The sequence below is a fragment of the Rhea pennata genome, unplaced genomic scaffold (genome assembly GCF_028389875.1).
Source record: "Rhea pennata isolate bPtePen1 unplaced genomic scaffold, bPtePen1.pri scaffold_182, whole genome shotgun sequence".
In the NCBI taxonomy this organism is placed as follows: domain Eukaryota; kingdom Metazoa; phylum Chordata; class Aves; order Rheiformes; family Rheidae; genus Rhea; species Rhea pennata.
The window spans coordinates 21,353-40,730 of record NW_026907651.1 but is presented as its reverse complement, the minus strand read 5'-3'; the positions used below and the strand labels follow the sequence as shown (position 1 = coordinate 40,730).

Sequence of the window (19,378 nt, the reverse complement as noted above, 5' to 3'; positions counted from 1 at the left end):
TCCGCACCGGCCCCGGGCGCTGCGGGGGCCCAGGAGTCCGGGCGCGAGGGGGGCACCGAGGCGACCCCGACCCAGGTGGGGGCACTGGGAGCACTGGGAGGACTGGGAGCAGGGCCTGGGGGTGCTGGGGGTGAGGCTTGGGGGCACTGGGTTCGGGGAACTGGGAGGACTGGGAGGACTGGGAGCAGGAAGTGGGGTAGTGAGTAGGGGGACTGGGAGAACTGGGAGTACTGGGGGCAGAGACGGGGGTACTGGGAGCACTGGGAGCAGGAAATGGGGTTGCTGGAGGCAGAGACTGGGGGGTACTAGGAGTGCTGGGGCAGAGACTGGGAGCGCTGGGAGCACTGGGAGCAGGAAGTGGGGTTACTGGGAGAACTAAAGTTACTGGGAGCAGGGACTGGGGATACTGGAAGTACTGGGGCAGAGACTGGGAGCGCTGGGAGCAGGAAGTGGGGTTACCGGGAGGACTAAAGTTACTGGAGCAGGGACTGGGGATACTGGAAGTACTGGGGCAGAGACTGGGAGCTGGGAGCTGGGAGCAGGAAGTGGGGTTACTGGGAGGACTAAAGTTACTGGGAGCAGGGACTGGGGGTACTGGAAGTACTGGGCAGAGACTGGGAGCGCTGGGAGCACTGGGAGCAGGGAGTGGGGTTACTGGGTGCACAGGGTCGGGGTACTGGGTGCATAGCACTGGGAGCACTGGGGGTCCCGGGTGTGCTGGTACTGGAGCAACTGGGTGCGTGGGGGTGGGGAGCACTGGGGGGGCTGCAGGGTGGCACTGGGAGCACGGGGGCGGGGCTGCAGAGCGGTACTGGGAGCACCGGGAGCATTGGGGGGGGGTGCTGCGGAGTGGCACTGGGAGCACTGGGAGGTTGCAGAGCGGCACTGGGTGCACTGGAACACTGGAGGGCTGCAGGGTGGCACTGGGAGCACTGGGGGGGCTGCAGAGCGGTACTGGGAGCACTGAGGGGGCTGCAGGGTGGCACTGGGAGCACGGGAGCGGGGCTGCAGAGCGGCACTGGGTGCACTGGGAACACTGGAGGGCTGCAGGGTGGCACTGGGAGCACTGGGGGGGGCTGCAGAGCGGTACTGGGAGCACTGAGGGGGCTGCAGGGTGGCACTGGGAGCACCGGGAGCACTGGGGGGGCTGCGAAGTGGCACTGGGAGCACTGGGAGCACTGGGTGCTCGCGGGGGCTGATGCTGCTTGGTGCCCCCCAGGCTGCCCCACACATGGCTGCGCCGTGGGGCTGAGCCTCCCCTGGGACCCATCCTGCCGTGGGGCCGATCCTGCCGTGGGGCTGAGCCCACCGTGGGGCTGAGCCTCCCCTGGGACCCATCCTGCCATGGGGCCGATCCTGCCGTGGGGCTGAGCCCACCGTGGGGCTGAGCCTCCCCTGGGACCCATCCTGCCGTGGGGCCGATCCTGCCATGGGGCTGAGCCCACCGTGGGGCTGAGCCTCCCTGGGACCCATCCTGCCGTGGGGCCGATCCTGCCATGGGGCTGAGCCCACTGTGGGGCTGAGCCTCCCCTGGGACCCATCCTGCCGTGGGGCCGATCCTGCCATGGGGCTGAGCCCGCCGTGGGGCTGAGCCTCCCCTGGGACCCATCCTGCCGTGGGGCCGATCCTGCCGTGGGGCTGAGCCCGCCGTGGGGCTGAGCCTCCCCTGGGACCCATCCTGCCATGGGGCCGATCCTGCCATGGGGCTGAGCCCACCGTGGGGAGAGCCTCCCCTGGGACCCATCCTGCCGTGGGGCCGATCCTGCCGTGGGGCTGATCCTGCTGTGGGACCCATCGCGCCGTGGGGCTGATCCTGCTGTGGGGCTGATCCTGCCGTAGGGCTAATCCTGCCGTGGGGCCGAGGCCACCGTGCGGCCGATCCTGCCGTGGGGCCGATCCTGCTGTGGGGCTGATCCTGCTGTGGGACCCATCGCGCCGTGGGGCCGAGGCCGCCGTGGGGCCGATCCCGCCGTGGGGCTGATCCTGCCGTGGGCCCCGTCGCACCATGGGGCCGATCCTGCCATGGATCTGATCCTGCCGTGGGACCGATCCTGCCGTGGGACCCATTGCGCCGTGGGACCAATCCTGCTGTGGGGCCAATCCTGCCGTGGGGCTGATCCCGGTGTGGGACCCATCCTGCCGTGGGGCCGATCCCACCGTGGGGCCGAGGCCGCCGTGGGGCTGAGCCCACCGTGGGACCCATCGCGCCGTGGTGCTGATCCCACTGTGGGACCCATCGCGCCGTGGGGCCGATCCCGCCGTGGGGCCGAGCCCACCGTGGGACCCATCGCGCCGTGGGGCCGAGGCCGCCGTGGGGCCGAGCCCACCGTGGGACCCATCGCACCGTGGTGCTGATCCCACTGTGGGACCCATCGCGCCGTGGGGCCGAGGCCGCCGTGGGGCCGAGGCTACCGTGGGACCCATCGCGCCGTGGGGCCGAGCCCGCCGTGGGGCCGAGGCCGCCGTGGGACCCATCGTGCCGTGGGGCTGATCCCACCGTGGGACCCATCGTGCCGTGGGGCTGAGCCCGCCGTGGGGCCGAGGCCGCCGTGGGACCCATCGCGCCGTGGGACCCATCGCGCCGTGGGGCCGAGGCCGCCGTGGGGCCGGGCCCATGGTGCCGCGGGCGCTGCGGGCGCTGCTGGCGGGCGCCGGGCCGGAGCCGGAGCCGGAGCTGGAGCCGGGCCGGGAGGCGCCGGTGGTGCTGAGCGGCTTCGGCCCCCGGCGCCCCGAGGCCCCGCCGGTGAGCGGGGGGGGGGACCCATAGCTATGGGGGGGCAGGACTGGGGGGGACCCATAGCCATGGGGGGGGACCCATAGCTATTGGGGGGGGCAGGACTGGGGGGGACCCATAGCCATGGGGGGGGACCCATAGCTATGGGGGGGGCAGGACTAGGGGGGACCCATAGCCATGGGGGGGGACCTATAGCTATGGGGGGGGCAGGACTAGGGGGGGCCCATAGCCATGGGGGGGGACCCATAGCTATGGGGGGGGCAGGACTAGGGGGGACCCATAGCCATGGGGGGGGACCCATAGCTATGGGGGGGGCAGGACTAGGGGGGGCCCATAGCCATGGGGGGGGACCCATAGCTATTGGGGGGGGCAGGACTAGGGGGGGACCCATAGCCATGGGGGGGGACCCATAGTTATGGGGGGGCAGGACTGGGGGGGGACCCATAGCTATGGGGGGGGACCCATAGCTATGGGGGGGCAGGACTGGGGGGGGACCCATAGCCATGGGGGGGATCCATAGCCATGGGGGGGCAGGACTGGGGGGGTTGGGGGGGCCTTATAACCATGGGTGGGTCATGGGGGGACCTATAGCCATGGGGGGGAATGGGGGGCCCCATAGCCGTGAGGGGGGCAGGACTGGGGAGGTCCCATAGCTGGGGGGGGGTCCCATAGCCATGGGGGGAGGGGTCCCATAGCTGGGGGGGGGCACAGCCATGGGGGGGCAGGACTGGGGAGATCTCATCGGTGGGGGGGGGGGGTCCCATAGCCATGGCGGGGGTCCCATGGCCATGGGAGGGGGGGTCCCATAGCTGGGGGGGGGGTCCCATAGCCATGGGGCACAGCCATGGGGGGGGCAGGACTGGGGAGATCTCATCGGTGGGGGGGGGGGTCCCATAGCCATGGCGGGGGTCCCATGGCCATGGGAGGGGGGGTCCCATAGCCGGGGGGGGGCATAGCCATGGGGGAGGGTCTCAGGTTTTGGGGGAGGGGGTCCCATGGCCAGGATTGGGGGGGGGGGGATCCCAGGACCAAGGGGGGGGGTCCCAGGATTGAGGGGGGTCCCATGGCCATGGGGGGGGGGGGGTCCCAGGCCAAGGCGAGGTCCCAGGATTGGGGGGGGGGTGGTCCCATGGCCATGGGGGGGTCCCAGGATGGGGGGGGGGTGTCCCAGGACCAAGGGGAGGGGTCGTAGGATTGGGGGGGGGGGCCTCCAAGCTTTTGGGGGTGGGGGGGGAAATCCCCCCCCCGTAACCCCCCCCAGTGGGTGCTGGACCCCCCCCCCCCCCATTTTCTGCAGGACACGGAGCAGCAGCAGGATGAGGAGGAGGAGGAAGAGGAGGAAGCAGAGGCGCCGGGGGGGGGCGCGGTGTTCGGGCGCCCCCCGCCCGCCGCCCGGGCCGGGGCCCCCCCCGGGGGGCGCCGCCTGCGCGCAGCCCCCCTGCGCCGCCTCGCGCGGCACCTGCTCGAGGCGCCGGCCGGCGGCGACGGCGCCTTCGTGCCCGCGTTCCTGGCCACGTACCGCGCCTTCGCCCGGCCCGCCGACGTCCTGGGGCTGCTGCTCGAGCGGTGCGGGGCCTGGGGGGGGGGGCATTGCACGGGGACGGGGGACGGGGGGCGCGGGGGGCTTTGCACGGGGACCGCGGCGCGTTGCACGGCGCTGCAGCACGTTGCACGGTGCCGTAGCACATTGCACGGCGTTGCAGCACGTTGCACGATGTTGCGACGCGTTGCACGACGCTGCAGCACGTTGCACGGTGCCGTAGCACATTGCACGGCGCTGCAGCACATTGCACGGCGCTGCGACGCATTGCACGGCGCTGCAGCACGTTACACGACGTTGCGACGCGTTGCACGACGCTGCAACACGTTGCGCGGCGCTGCAGCACGTTGCACGGTGCCGTAGCACGTTGCACAGCGCCGCAGCACGTTGCACGGCTCTGGGACACATTGCACGGTGCCGTAGCACATTGCACGGTGCCATAGCACGTTGCACGGCGCCGCAGCACGTTGCACGGCTCTGGGACACATTGCACGGTGCTGTAGCACGTTGCACGGTGCCGTAACACGTTGCATGGTGCCGTAGCATGTTGCACGACACTGAAGCATGTTGCACGGCGCCGTAGCACGTTGCACGGCACTGGGACATGTTGCACCGTGCCGTAGCATGTTGCACGGCGCTGCGACGCGTTGCACGGCGCTGCAGCACGTTACACGACGTTGCGATGCGTTGCACGACGCTGCAACATGTTGCGCGGCGCTGCAGCATGTTGCACGGTGCCATAGCACGTTGCACGGCGCCGCAGCACGTTGCACGGCACTGGGACACGTTGCACGGTGCCATAGCACGTTGCACGGCGCCGTAGCACGTTGCACGGCTCTGGGACACGTTGCACGGTGCCATAGCACGTTGCACGGTGCTGCAGCACGTTGCACGGCTCTGGGACACGTTGCACGGTGCCATAGCACGTTGCACGGTGCCGTAACACGTTGCACAGTGCCATAGCATGTTGCACGGCACTGCAACACATTGCACGGTGCCGTAGCATGTTGCACGACACTGCAGCATGTTGCACAGTGCCGTAGCACGTTGCACGGCACTGGGACACGTTGCACGGTGCCATAGCATGTTGCACGACACTGCAGCATGTTGCACGGCGCCGTAGCACGTTGCACAGTGCCGTAGCACATTGCACGGCGCTGCAGCACGTTACATGACGTTGCAACACGTTGCACGGCCTTGCAGCATGTTGCACAGTGCTGCGACACGTTGCACAGTGCCATAGCACGTTGCACAGCGTTGCAGCATGTTGCACAGCGCTGCAACATGTCGCACGCTGCTGTAGCACGTTGCACGGTGCCGTAGCACGTTGCACGGCGCCGCAGCATGTTGCACGGCACTGCGACGCATTGCACAACGCTGCAACGTTGCACAGTGCCGCAGCACGTTGCACGGTGCTGTAGCATGTTGCATAGCGCTGCAGCACGTTGCATGACATTGCAGCACATTGCACAACGCCGCAGCACGTTGCACGGTGCCGTAGCACGTTGCACGACGCTGTAGCACGTTGCACGATGCCACGCCACGTTGCACGATGCCACAGCAGCTCGCACGATGCCGTAGCGCGTTGCGCGACGCCGCAGCGCGTTGCACGATGCCGTGGCACGTTGCACGCCGCCGCACCGCATTGCACGCCGCGTTGCACGACGCCGCAGCGCGTTGCACGATGCCACGCCACGTTGCACGATGCCACAGCAGCTCGCACGATGCCGTAGCGCGTTGCGCGACACCGCAGCGCGTTGCACGATGCCGTGGCACGTTGCACGCCGCTGCACCGCATTGCACGCCGCGTTGCACGACGCCGCAGCGCGTTGCACGATGCCGCAGCTCCTTGCACGACGCTGCAGCATGTTGCACACCGCCGCACTGCATTGCACGCCGTGTTGCACGCCGCCGCAACACGTTGCATGACGCCGCAGCACCTTGCACGACGCTGCAGCATGTTGCACGCCGCCGCACCGCGTTGCACGCCGCGTTGCACGACACCGCAGCACGTTGCATGACGCCGCAGCTCCTTGCACGACGCTGCAGCATGTTGCACGCCGCCGCACCGCTTTGCACACCACGTTGCACGCCGCCGCAGCGCGTTGCACGACGCCGCAGCACCTTGCACGACGCTGCAGCATGTTGCACACCGCCGCACCGCGTTGCACGCCGCGTTGCACGACACCGCAGCACGTTGCATGACGCCGCAGCACCTTGCACGACGCTGCAGCATGTTGCACGCCGCCGCACCGCGTTGCACGCCGCGTTGCACGACACCGCAGCACGTTGCACGACGCCGCAGCACCTTGCACGACGCTGCAGCATGTTGCACGACGCTGCACCGCGTTGCACGCCGCGTTGCACGCCGCCGCAGCGCGTTGCACGCCGCGTCGCGCGGTGCCGGCAGCCGCCCTCGTGCCTTTAACCATCCCCCCCCCATTTTTTCTCCCCCCCCCCCCTTCCCGGCCCCTTCGCAGCCTGGACGAGGCGGCGGCGGCGGCGGAGGCGGCCGAGGTGCAGGGGTGAGCGCCGGCGTTTGGGTGGGGGTGTCAGGGTGGGTGGGTGCAGGGTGCAGGGGGGGGGGGGACACACATCGCTCACGCCCCCCCCCCCCTCCTCCCTCCCCCCGGCCGGCGCAGGGCCCTCTCGGCGCTGCTCTGCTCCTGGCTCCGGGGTTACCCCGAGGATTTCGGGGCACCCTTGGGTGCCCCGCTGGCGCGGCGGCTGGCGGCGGCGCTGGCGCCCGGCTCGGAGGCGGCGCGGCGCCTCGAGGCCGCCCGGGCGGCGCCGGGGGACGGCGGCGGTGACAGCGGTGACGGTGACGGCGGTGACGGTGACGGCGGTGACGGTGACAGTGACGGTGACGGGGGTGACGGGGGTGACGGTGACGGGGGCGCGGAGCCCCTCGACATCCTCCTCTTCCGGGCGCGCGAGGTGGCCGAGGAGCTGACGCGGGCGGAGGCGGTGAGCGGGCGCCCGGACCCCCACCCTGACCCACAACCGCACCCCCACCCTGACCCACAACCGCACCCCCACCCACACCCAGACCCCCACCCTGACCCACACCCGCACCCCCCACCCTGACTCAGACCCCCCACCCAGACCCCCACCCTGACCTGGACCCCCACCCTGACCCACACCCGCACCCCCCACCCTGACTCAGACCCCCCACCCAGACCCCCACCCTGACCTGGACCCCCACCCTGACCCACACCCGCACCCCCCACCCTGACTCAGACCCCCACCCTGACCCACACCCGCACCCCCCACCCTGACTCAGACCCCCCACTCGGACCCCCACCCTGACCTGGACCCCCACTCTGACCCACACCCGCACCCCCCACCCTGACTCAGACCCCCACCCGGACCCCCACCCTGACCCGGACCCACACCCCCACCCCCACCCAGACCCTCACCCTGACCCAGACCCCCACCCGGACCCACACCCTGACCCGGACCCCCACCAGGACCCGCACCCTGACCCAGACCCCCACCCACACCCGCACCCACACCCCCACCCGGACCCACACCTGCACCCCCACCCAGACCCCACCCCCCCGACTCTGACTCCCACCCGCACCCCTAAACCCTGACCCTGACCCCTCCACCCACACCCCCACCGCCCCCCAACCCTGACCCTCACCCGGACCCCCACCCTCATCCATGCACCCCCCCACCCTCACCCGGACCCCCCCCCAGCCCTGACCCTCACCCTGACCCCCACCCTGAATCCCAACCTGCATCCTCCACCCAGACTCCCCCCACCCGGCCGTGACCCTCTCCCAGCCCCACGTCCCCATCGCCGGCCACGTCCCCAACCCCGGCCCCACGTCCCCATCCCCATCTCCACGTCCCCATCTCCAGCTACATCCCCATCCCCGTGTCCACGTCCCCAGCCATGTCCCCATCCCCGTGTCCTCATCCCCGTCCCCACGTCCCCATCCCCACGTCTCCATCTCCAGCCACGTCCCCAGCTCCGTCCCCACGTCCCCAACCCCGTCCCCACGTCCCCAGCTCCATGTCCTCATCCACATCCCCATCTCCATGTCCCCATATCCGGCTACATCCCCATGTCCACGTCCCCAGCCCTGGCCACATCTCCATCCCCGTGTCCCCATCACCACATCCCCAGCCCCGTCCCCGTGTCCCCAACCCCGGCCCCACGTCCCCATCCGCATCTCCACGTCCCCATCTCCAGCTACAACCTGTGTCCACGTCCCCAACCGTGTCCCCATCCCTGTGTCCTCATCCCCATCCCCACGTCCCCATCTCTGGTCACGTCCCCATCTCCGTCCCCAACCCCGTCCCCAGTTCCCATCTCATGTCCTCATCCCCATCCCCACGTTCCCATCCCCAGCCACGTCCCCATCTCCATGTCCTCATCCCCATCCCCGTGTCCCCATCCCCAGCCACGTCCCCATCTCCATGTCCTCATACCCGTCCCCGTGTCCTCATCCCCATCCCCATCCCCACGTTCCCATCCCCAGCCACGTCCCCATCTCCATGTCCTCATCCCCATCCCCATGTCTTCATCCCCATCTCCATGTCCTCATCCCCCTCCCCGTGTCCTCATCCCCATCCCCATCCTCACGTCCCCATCCCCAGCCACGTCCCCATCTCCATGTCCTCATGCCTCTCCCCATGTCCTCATGCTCATCCCCATCCCTGTGTCTTCATCCCCATCTCCATGTCCTCATCCCCCTCTCCATGTCCTCGTCCCCATCCTCACGTCCCCATCCCCAGCCACGTCCCCATCTCCATGTCCTCATCCCTCTCCCCATGTCCTCGTCCCCATCCCCATCCCCAGCCACGTCCCCATCTCCATGTCCTTATGCCTCTCCCCATGTCCTCATGCTCATCCCCATCCCCGTTTCTTCATCCCCATCTCCATGTCCTCATCCCTCTCCCCATGTCCTCGTCCCCATCCCCATCCCCAGCCACGTCCCCATCTCCATGTCCTCATCCCTCTCCCCATGTCCTCGTCCCCATCCCCATCCCCAGCCACGTCCCTATCTCCATGTCCTCATGCCTCTCCCCATGTCCTCATGCTCATCCCCATCCCTGTGTCTTCATCCCCATCTCCATGTCCTCATCCCCCTCCCCGTGTCCTCATCCCCATCCCCATCCTCACGTCCCCATCCCCAGCCACGACCCCATCTCCATGTCCTCATGCCTCTCCCCATGTCCTCATGCTCATCCCCATCCCTGTGTCTTCATCCCCATCTCCATGTCCTCATCCCCCTCCCCGTGTCCTCATCCCCATCCCCATCCTCACGTCCCCATCCCCAGCCACGTCCCCATCTCCATGTCCTCATGCCTCTCCCCATGTCCTCATGCTCATCCCCATCCCTGTGTCTTCATCCCCATCTCCATGTCCTCATCCCCCTCCCCGTGTCCTCATCCCCATCCCCATCCTCACGTCCCCATCCCCAGCCACGTCCCCATCTCCATGTCCTCATGCCTCTCCCCATGTCCTCATGCTCATCCCCATCCCTGTGTCTTCATCCCCATCTCCATGTCCTCATCCCCCTCCCCGTGTCCTCATCCCCATCCCCATCCTCACGTCCCCATCCCCAGCCACGTCCCTATCTCCATGTCCTCATGCCTCTCCCCATGTCCTCATGCTCATCCCCATCCCTGTGTCTTCATCCCCATCTCCATGTCCTCATCCCCCTCCCCGTGTCCTCGTCCCCATCCTCACGTCCCCATCCCCAGCCACGTCCCCATCTCCATGTCCTCATGCCTCTCCCCATGTCCTCATGCTCATCCCCATCCCTGTGTCTTCATCCCCATCTCCATGTCCTCATCCCCCTCCCCGTGTCCTCGTCCCCATCCTCACGTCCCCATCCCCAGCCACGTCCCCATCTCCATGTCCTCATCCCTCTCCCCGTGTCCTCATGCTCATCCCCATCCCTGTGTCCTCGTCCCCCTCCCCGGCGCGTGTGCCCCGCCCCACCCGCCCGGCGCTGACGAGTGGTGTCCCGTGTCCCCCCACCCTTCCCAGGAGCTCTTCCTGCGCCTGGTGCCCTACGAGTGCCTGGGCTCGCTGTGGTCGCAGCGGGCCAAGAAGGGCCGCGAGGGCGCCTGCCCCACGGTGCGGGCCACCGTGCGCCAATTCAACCGCCTGGCGGGTGCCGTGGTGCGCTCGTGCCTGGCCGGGCCGGCCCTGCGGCCCCCCCAGCGCGCCCGCCTCCTCGAGAAGTGGATCCGCGTGGCCGAGGTGAGCCCGGACCCGCCCGTGGGCCTCCCCTCAATGGAGGTGACCTCCATCCCCAATGGTGGCGGCCCCGTCCCCGGTGGAGATGGTCTCGTCCCCAATGGATATGGTCTCATCCGCCGCGGAGGTGGCCCCATCCCCAAAGGAGATGGTCTCATCCCCAATGGAGGTGGCCCTGTCCCACGTGGAGATGATCTCATCCCCAATGGAGGTGGATCCATCCCCAATGGTGGTGGCCCTGTCCCCAATGGAGATGGTCTCATCCCCATGGTGGTGGCCCCATCCCAATGGAGATGGTCTCGTCCTCAGTGGAGGTGGCCCTGTCTCATATGGAGATGATCTCATCCCCAATGGTGGTGGCCCCCATCCCCAATGGAGATGGTCTCATCCCCAGTGGTGGTGGCCCCATCCCCAGTGTGGTGGACCCGTCCCAATGGAGATGGTCTCATCCCCAGTGGTGGTGGCCCCATCCCCACTGATGGTGGCCCCATCCCAGATGGAGATTGGCTCATCCTCAGTGGAGGTGGCCCTGTCTCATATGGAGGTGGCCCCATCCCCAATGGTGGTGACCCCATCCCCAATGGAAATGGTCTCGTCCTCAATGGAGGTGGCCCTGTCTCATATGGAGATGATCTCATCCCCAATGGTGGTGGCCCCCATCCCCAATGGAGATGGTCTCATCCCCAGTGGTGGTGGCCCCATCCCCACTGATGGTGGCCCCATCCCAGATGGAGATTGGCTCATCCTCAGTGGAGGTGGCCCTGTCTCATACGGAGGTGGCCCCATCCCCAATGGTGGTGACCCCATCCCCAATGGAAATGGTCTCATCCTCAATGGAGGTGGCCCTGTCCCATATGGAGATGATCTCATCCCCAATGGTGGTGGCCCCATCCCAATGGAGATGGTCTCATCCCCGGTGGAGGTGGCCCCACCCCTTAATGGAGGTGGCCTTATCCCTAAGGGAGGTGGCTCCATCCCCAATGGTGGTGGCCCTGTCCCTAATGAAAGCGTCCCCACCTCCAAGGTTGTTCCCAACCTTGGGGTGGCCCCACCCTAGGGATGTCCCCAACCCCAAGGATATTCCCAGCCCCTGGGGGTGTCCCTGGCCCTGGGGTATCCCCGGCCCCAGAGGTATCCCAGCCCCAAGAGTGTCCTCAGCCCTAGCGGTGTCCCCCAAACCCAAGGATGTCCCCAGCCCAAAGGATGTCCCCAGCCCTAGAGGTGTCCCCCAACCCCCAAGGATGTCCCCAGCCCTAGAGGTGTCCCCCAACCCGTGTGATGTCCTCAGCCCTAGAGGTGTCCCCCAACCCCCGAGGATGTCCCCAGCCCTAGAGGTGTCCCCCAACCCGTGTGATGTCCTCAGCCCTAGAGGTGTCCCCCAACCCCCAAGGATGTCCCCAGCCCTAGAGGTGTCCCCCCAGCCCAAGTGATGTCCTCAGCCCTAGAGGTGTCCCCCAACCCGTGTGATGTCCTCAGCCCTAGAGGTGTCCCCCAACCCCCAAGGATGTCCCCAGCCCTAGAGGTGTCCCCCAACCCGTGTGATGTCCTCAGCCCTAGAGGTGTCCCCCAACCCCCGAGGATGTCCCCAGCCCCAGCGTTGTCCCGAACCCCAGGGTTTCTCCAGCCCTGGGGTGTCCCCAACCCCAGCCCCCCAGGGGGGGGACATCCCCAGCCCCACACACGTGTCCCCCCCCCCCCCAGGAGTGCCGGGCTCTGCGCAACTTCTCCTCGCTCCACGCCATCGTCTCGGCGCTGCGGTCGAGCCCCGTGCACCGTCTCCGGCGCGCCTGGCACGAGACCGCCCGGTACCGGGGACACCGGGGGTGGTGGGGGGGGGGGACATGTGCCGGGGACCCCCAGCCCCCCCCAAAGCGGCTCAGCTCGCCTCTCCCCAGGGAAGCCCAGCGCAGCTACGAGGAGCTCAGCACCATCTGCTCCGAGCAGGATAACTACAGCGCCAGCCGCCGGCTGCTCTTCCAGGTGGCCTCGGCTTGGCCCTTGTCCCCCCCCCCCCAGCCCTGTCCCCTACGCGCTGGCCTGTCCCCTGGGGGTCCCCTACACGCTGATGTGTCCCCATCCTCGTCCCCCCCCCCCATGCGTTGACGTGTCCCTGTCCCCTACGCGCTGGCCTGTCCCCAACCCTGGTGTCCCCTATGCGCTGGTGGGTCCCCAACCCTGTCCCCAACCTTGTCCCCTCTCCCCTGGGTGTCCCCTGTGCACTGGTGGGTCCCCAACCCTGTCCCCAACTTTGTCCCTTATGCACTGGTGGGTCCCCAGCCCTGTGCCCTGGTTTGTCCCCAACCTTGTCCCCTGTCCCCTGGGTGTCCCCTATGCGCTGGTGGGTCCCCATCCCTGTCCCCAACCTTGTCCCCTGTCCCCGACCCTGTCCCCAGGGTGTCCCCTATGTGCTGGTGGGTCCCCATCCCTGTCCCCAACCTTGTCCCCTGTCCCCAGCCCTGTCCCCAGGGTGTCCCCTATGCGCTGGTGGGTCCCCATCCATGTCCCCAACCTTGTCCCCTGTCCCCAGCCCTGTCCCCAGGGTGTCCCCTATGCGCTGGTGGGTCCCCATCCATGTCCCCAACCTTGTCCCCTGTCCCCAGCCCTGTCCCCAGGGTGTCCCCTATGCGCTGGTGGGTCCCCATCCATGTCCCCAACCTTGTCCCCTGTCCCCGACCCTGTCCCCAGGGTGTCCCCTATGCGCTGGTGGGTCCCCAGCCCTGTCCCCAACCTTGTCCCCTGTCCCCAGCCCTGTCCCCTGGGTGTCCCCTATGCGCTGGTGGGTCCCCAGCCCTGTCCCCAACCTTGTCCCCTGTCCCCAGCCCTGTCCCCTATGCCCTGGCCAGTCTCCATGTCGTCCCCCCCCCAATGCCGTCCCCTGTCACCTGTCCCCACCCCCCCCCCCACCAGGAGACCCCCCCGCAGCCGTCGGGCGCCGAGAGCACCCCGCGGAGGCAGCCGCGCCGGCCCCCCGAGCAGCGCCCCGTGGTGAGGCCTGGGGACACGGGATGGGGGGGGGGGGGACACGGGGACGGGCCACACGGGCCCAGCCGGCGACCTCGTGCCCCGCAGGGCGTCGTGCCCTATCTGGGCACCTTCCTGCGCGACCTGGTGATGCTGGACGCCGCCATGAAGGACGAGCTGGAGGTGGGACCTGGCGTCCGGGCTGGCCTCGGGCGGTGGCCTCGGGCGGTGGCCTCGGGTGGTGGCCTGGGGTGTTGGCCTCGGGTGCGGGGGGGGGGGGGGGGGCCTCGAGTGGTGGCCTGGGGTGGTGGCCTTGGGTGGTGGCCTTGGTTGGTGGCCTCGGGTGGTGGCCTTGGTGGCCTCGGGTGGTGGCCTCAGGTGGTGGCTTTCGTTGGTGGTCTCAGGTGATGGCCTCGGGTGGTGGCCTTGGGTGGTGGCCTCAGGTGGTGGTCTCGGGTGGTGGCCTGGGGTGGTGGCCTTGGTGGCCTCAGTTGGTGGCCTGAGGTGGTAACTTTGGTGGCCTGGGGTGGTTGCCTGAGGTGGTGGCCTGGGGTGGTGGCCTGGGGTGGTGGCCTCAGGTGGTGACTTTGGTGGCCTGGGGTGGTGGCCTCAGTTGGTGGCCTTGGTTGGTGGCCTGGGGTCGTGGCCTTGGTTAGTGGTCTCAGGTGGTGGCCTCAGTTGGTGGCCTGGGGTGGTGGCCTTGGATGGTGACCTGGGGTGGTGGCCTGGGTTGGTGGCCTTGGGTGGTGGCCTCGGGTGGTGAACTGGGGTGGTGGCCTGGGTTGGTGGCCTCGGTTGGTGGCCTCGGGCGGTGGCCTCGAGTGGTGGCCTCGGGTGGTGGCCTGGGGTGGTGGCCTGGGTTGGTGGCCTCAGTTGGTGGCCTCGGGTGGTGGCCTCACGGGCGCGTCCTTCCCTTGCAGAACGGCTACATCAACTTCGAGAAGCGGCGCAAGGTGCGTGTGCCCCCCCCCTCAACCCCCCCCTCCAAAATCCCCCATCCCCATGGGGTTGGGGGGGGGGGGGTGGGACCCTGTCGTCCCCCCCCCCCCACCTTGGTGGCCTTGGTGTCCCCGCAGGAGTTCGAGGTGCTGGCGCAGGTCGGGCTCCTGCAGTCCGTGTGCCGCGGGTACCGCCTGCGGCCGCAGCCCCGCGTCCGCCGCTGGCTCCGCGCCCTGCGGCCCCTCTCCGACGCCCAGAGGTGCGCGGCCTTGGCGTGTCCTTAGCGTGTTCATGGCGTGGCCTTGGCGTGTTCATGGCGTGGGCGCGGCGCTTTCGGGGCGGGGGGGGGGGGGTCCCCATACCTTGGGGTATGCCGCCCGTTGCAAGGTCTGGCGGGTCGGTGCGTGTTCCTGGCGTGGTTTTTTTTTTTTTTTTTTTTTTGGCGTGTTCCTGGTGCGGTCGCGCGTGTCCCTGGCGTGTTTTTCGCGTGACCCTGGCGTGGCGACGACGCGTGCGGAGCGCCCGACGGGGTGGCCCTCAAACCTCGCGGCGTGCAGGGAGCACGAGCTGACGCACGCGGCTCCGTTTGGAGGCCCTAAGCGTGTCCTAGCGTGTTCCTGACGTGTCTTAGCGTGGTCTTGGCGTGTCAAGTGCCGTGTGTGGTGCCGCTGGGGTGGGGGGGGGTGTCCCCATACCTTCAGGCATGTGGGTGACACGTCCTACCACGCGTTGCGAGGTCTGGCAGGCCCTAGCATGTTCCTGGCATGTCCTAGCATGCTCTTGGCATGTCCTAGCACGCTCTTGACATGTCTTAGCATGTTATTGGCGTGTCAGTGATGTGCGTAGAGTGCCTGGAGCGGTGTCCCCGTACCTTCAGGCATGCGGATAGCATGTCTTGCCATGAGCTGCAAGGGCTTAGCGTGCTCCTGGCATGTCCTAGCATGTTCCTGACATGTCCTAGCATGTTGTTGGCATGTTGGTGACGTACGTGGAGCTGTAGAGTGTGTCTGTACCTTCAGGCATGGGGGGGGTGGCACGTCCTACCATGTGCTGCAAGGGCTGGTGGGTCTCAGCGTGTTCCTAGCGTGTTCCTAGCGTGTTCCTAGCATGTTCTTAGCGTGCCCCCGCTCTGTCCACAGCCACAGCCTCTCCTGCGAGATCGAGCCGCCGGAGGAGCCGCCGCCGGCGCCGCGTCCCCCGAAACCCACCCTCGTCGTCACGCGTTGCACGGAGTGAGCGCGTGCTGGGGGGAGGGGGGTGTGGGGTACATCCGTGGGGCTGGGGACCCCCATGTGTCCCCTCCCCCCCCCACATTCACGCACGGCATGTCACCACCCTGCCCGTCCCCGCAGGCCCCCCGACTCCGCCGAGACCCCGCCGGGCGCCGAGCAGCTCCTCTCCCACCCGGCTCAGGTGAGACCCACCACCACCATGACCACCATCACCACCACCATGACCACCACCACCATCACCACCACCATCACCACCACCATCACCACCCCATCACCACCATCACCAGCACCACCCCATCACCACCATCACCACCACCACCACCACCACCATGACCACCACCAACACCACCCCGGTCACCACCACCCCCCGTCACCATCACCACCATCACCATCACCACCACCATCACCACCACCATCACCACCATCACCAGCACCACCAGCACCACCACATCACCACCATCACCACCACCACCACCATGACCACCACCAACACCACCCCGGTCACCACCACCCCCCGTCACCATCACCACCATCACCATCACCACCCCATCACCACCATCACCATCACCACCACCACCACCACCACCATGACCACCACCAACACCACCCCGGTCACCACCACCCCCCGTCACCATCACCACAATCACCATCACCACCACCATCACCACCACCATCACCACCCCATCACCACCATCACCAGCACCACCAGCACCACCACATCACCACCATCACCACCACCACCACCATGACCACCACCAACACCACCCCGGTCACCACCACCCCCCGTCACCATCACCACCATCACCATCACCACCCCATCACCACCATCACCATCACCACCACCACCACCACCACCATGACCACCACCAACACCACCCCGGTCACCACCACCCCCCGTCACCATCACCACCATCACCATCACCACCCCATCACCACCACCACCATCACCACCACCACCACCACCACCATGACCACCACCAACACCACCCCGGTCACCACCACCCCCCGTCACCATCACCACCATCACCATCACCACCCCATCACCACCATCACCATCACCACCACCACCACCATGACCACCACCAACACCACCCCGGTCACCACCACCCCCCGTCACCATCACCACCATCACCATCACCACCACCATCACCACCACCATCACCACCAGCACCACCACATCACCACCATCACCACCACCACCACCATGACCACCACCAACACCACCCCGGTCACCACCACCCCCCGTCACCATCACCACCCCATCACCACCACCACCATCACCACCACCACCACCACCACCATGACCACCACCAACACCACCCCGGTCACCACCACCCCCCGTCACCATCACCACCATCACCATCACCACCCCATCACCACCATCACCATCACCACCACCACCACCATGACCACCACCAACACCACCCCGGTCACCACCACCCCCCGTCACCATCACCACCATCACCATCACCACCACCATCACCACCACCATCACCACCAGCACCACCACATCACCACCATCACCACCACCACCACCATGACCACCACCAACACCACCCCGGTCACCACCACCCCCCGTCACCATCACCACCCCATCACCACCACCACCATCACCACCACCACCACCACCACCATGACCACCACCAACACCACCCCGGTCACCACCACCCCCCGTCACCATCACCACCATCGCCATCACCACCCCATCACCACCATCACCATCACCACCATCACCACCATGACCACCACCAACACCACCCCGGTCACCACCACCCCCCGTCACCACCACCACCATCACCACCACATCACCACCACCATCACCACCACATCACCACCATCACCAGCACCACCAGCACCACCACATCACCACCATCACCACCACCACCATCACTACCATCACCACATCACCATCACCGTCACCACCACCACCATCACCACCACCATGACCACCAGCACCACCACCACCACCACCAGCACCACCAGCACCATCACTACCATCACCACCACCACCACCACCACCAGCACCACCAGCACCATCACTACCACCACCACCACATCACCACCACCACCACCAGCACCACCAGCACCATCACTACCATCACCACCACCACATCACCACCACCACCACCACCATCACTGTCACCACCACCGTCACCACCACCAGTACCACCATCACCACCACCATGACCACCACCACGACCACCACCACCAGCACCACCACCACCATCAGCACCGTCACCACCACCACCGTCACCACCACCACCGTCACCACCACCACCATCACCATCACCACCTTCACTACCACCACCATCACCGTCACCGTCACAACCACCACCACCACCACCACCATTACCACCACCACCACATCACCACCACCACCGTTACCACCATCACCACTGTGGTCCCCACCGAGACCCACATCGCCGTGGGGCAGAGGGTCGGTGTGTCCCCTCCCCCTCCCCCCCCCCAACAAACCCCCCCCCAACCAAATGTAAATAAAACCCACCGGCGCAGCACGTCAAGTGGCCGTCGACGTCGGCGCTGGACGAGGCGGCCGGCGCGGCGCCGTCGTCCCCGTCGCCGTCGTCGCCGTCACCCGCCGGCGTTTCGGCCCGGGGCCACCGGCGCTCGGCGTCGTGCGGCTCGGCCGCCGCGCCGCCCTCCGACTGCCGCATCATCCGGGTGCGCGCGGAGCGGCGCGACGGCAGCCTCTACAAGAGCATTTTGGTGAGCTCCGGCCCGGACGCCTGGGCCCTCACCCCATCCCCCCCCCCACCCTCCCCCCCCTGCACCCAACACCCCCCCCCCCCCGCCCACACCGGGGGCCTCTCCGCAGGTCACCAGCCAGGAGAAGACGCCGGCGGTGGTGGCCAAAGCGTTGGAGAAACACGGGCAGGACGGCGCGGCGGCCTCGCGCTTCCAGCTGGTGCAGCTGCTGCCGGAAGGCCGAGGTGATGGGCGCCCGCGTGGCGCGGCCCCGTGGTTTCGCGGGGAGCTCCTGGGGGTGTCTCCATGTCTGCAGGCGTGCGGGTGACGTCCTACCACGCGTTGCACGGTCTTAGCGTGCTCCTGGCACCTCCTAGCATGCTCCTGACGTGTCTTAGCGTGTTCTTGGCGTGTCAGTGACGGGTGTGACACGCCCTACCACGCATTGCACGGTCTTAGCGTGCTCCTGGCACCTCCTAGCACGCTCCTGACGTGTCTTAGCGTGTTCTTGGCGTGTCAGTGACGCGTGTGACACGCCCTACCACGCATTGCACGGTCTTAGCGTGCTCCTGGCACCTCCTAGCATGCTCCTGACGTGTCTTAGCGTGTTCTTGGCATGTCAGTGACGCGCGTGCAGCCGCAGGGAGCGTCCCCGCACCTTCAGGCGCACGTGTGTCAGGACGGGCCACACGCGTGTGACGCCCCGCCCCCCCCCCCAATCACCCCGCAGAGCTCCCGCTGCCGCCTTCCGCCAACGTCTTCTACGCCATGAACGGCGCCAGCTTGGATTTCGCCCTCCGGCCCCGGCGGCAACCGCCGGCCGCCGCCGCCGGCACCGCCGCCGGCCGCCCAGCTCGAGCCGCCGCCGAGCTCAGCGCCACCTTCCCCAAAATCAAAGCCACCGGGCGCAAGATCACCCGGGCCCTCTTCTGAACCGGCGCGGCCGACGGCCTCGCCGCGGCAACACTACCGCAATAAAAGACACTACCAGGTGGTGCCGGCGCGTCCCGGTCGTTGTTTTTTTGGGGATTTTTTTTTTTTTTTTT

The 19,378-nt window shown here is 67.7% G+C and overlaps 1 protein-coding gene across 2 annotated transcripts; it reads left to right on the top strand.

Moving 5' to 3' along the window:
- On the top strand, positions 1-19,328 carry RGL2 (ral guanine nucleotide dissociation stimulator like 2). Of its 2 annotated transcripts, XM_062600985.1 has the most exons (17): positions 1-75; positions 1,840-2,743; positions 4,032-4,300; positions 6,755-6,799; positions 6,917-7,241; positions 10,282-10,497; positions 12,196-12,299; positions 12,390-12,474; positions 13,402-13,479; positions 13,564-13,638; positions 14,376-14,408; positions 14,532-14,653; positions 15,534-15,626; positions 15,747-15,807; positions 18,141-18,353; positions 18,463-18,577; positions 19,063-19,328. In XM_062600985.1, the coding sequence occupies exons 2-17, from the start codon at positions 2,615-2,617 to the stop codon at positions 19,263-19,265; spliced, it is 2,166 nt and encodes a 721-aa protein (XP_062456969.1). In that variant the 5' UTR covers positions 1-75; positions 1,840-2,614; the 3' UTR covers positions 19,266-19,328. The 2 variants fall into 2 exon arrangements, with proteins under 2 accessions (XP_062456969.1, XP_062456970.1); XM_062600986.1 differs by lacking the exon at positions 18,141-18,353.
- Positions 19,329-19,378: the final 50 nt, after the last annotated feature.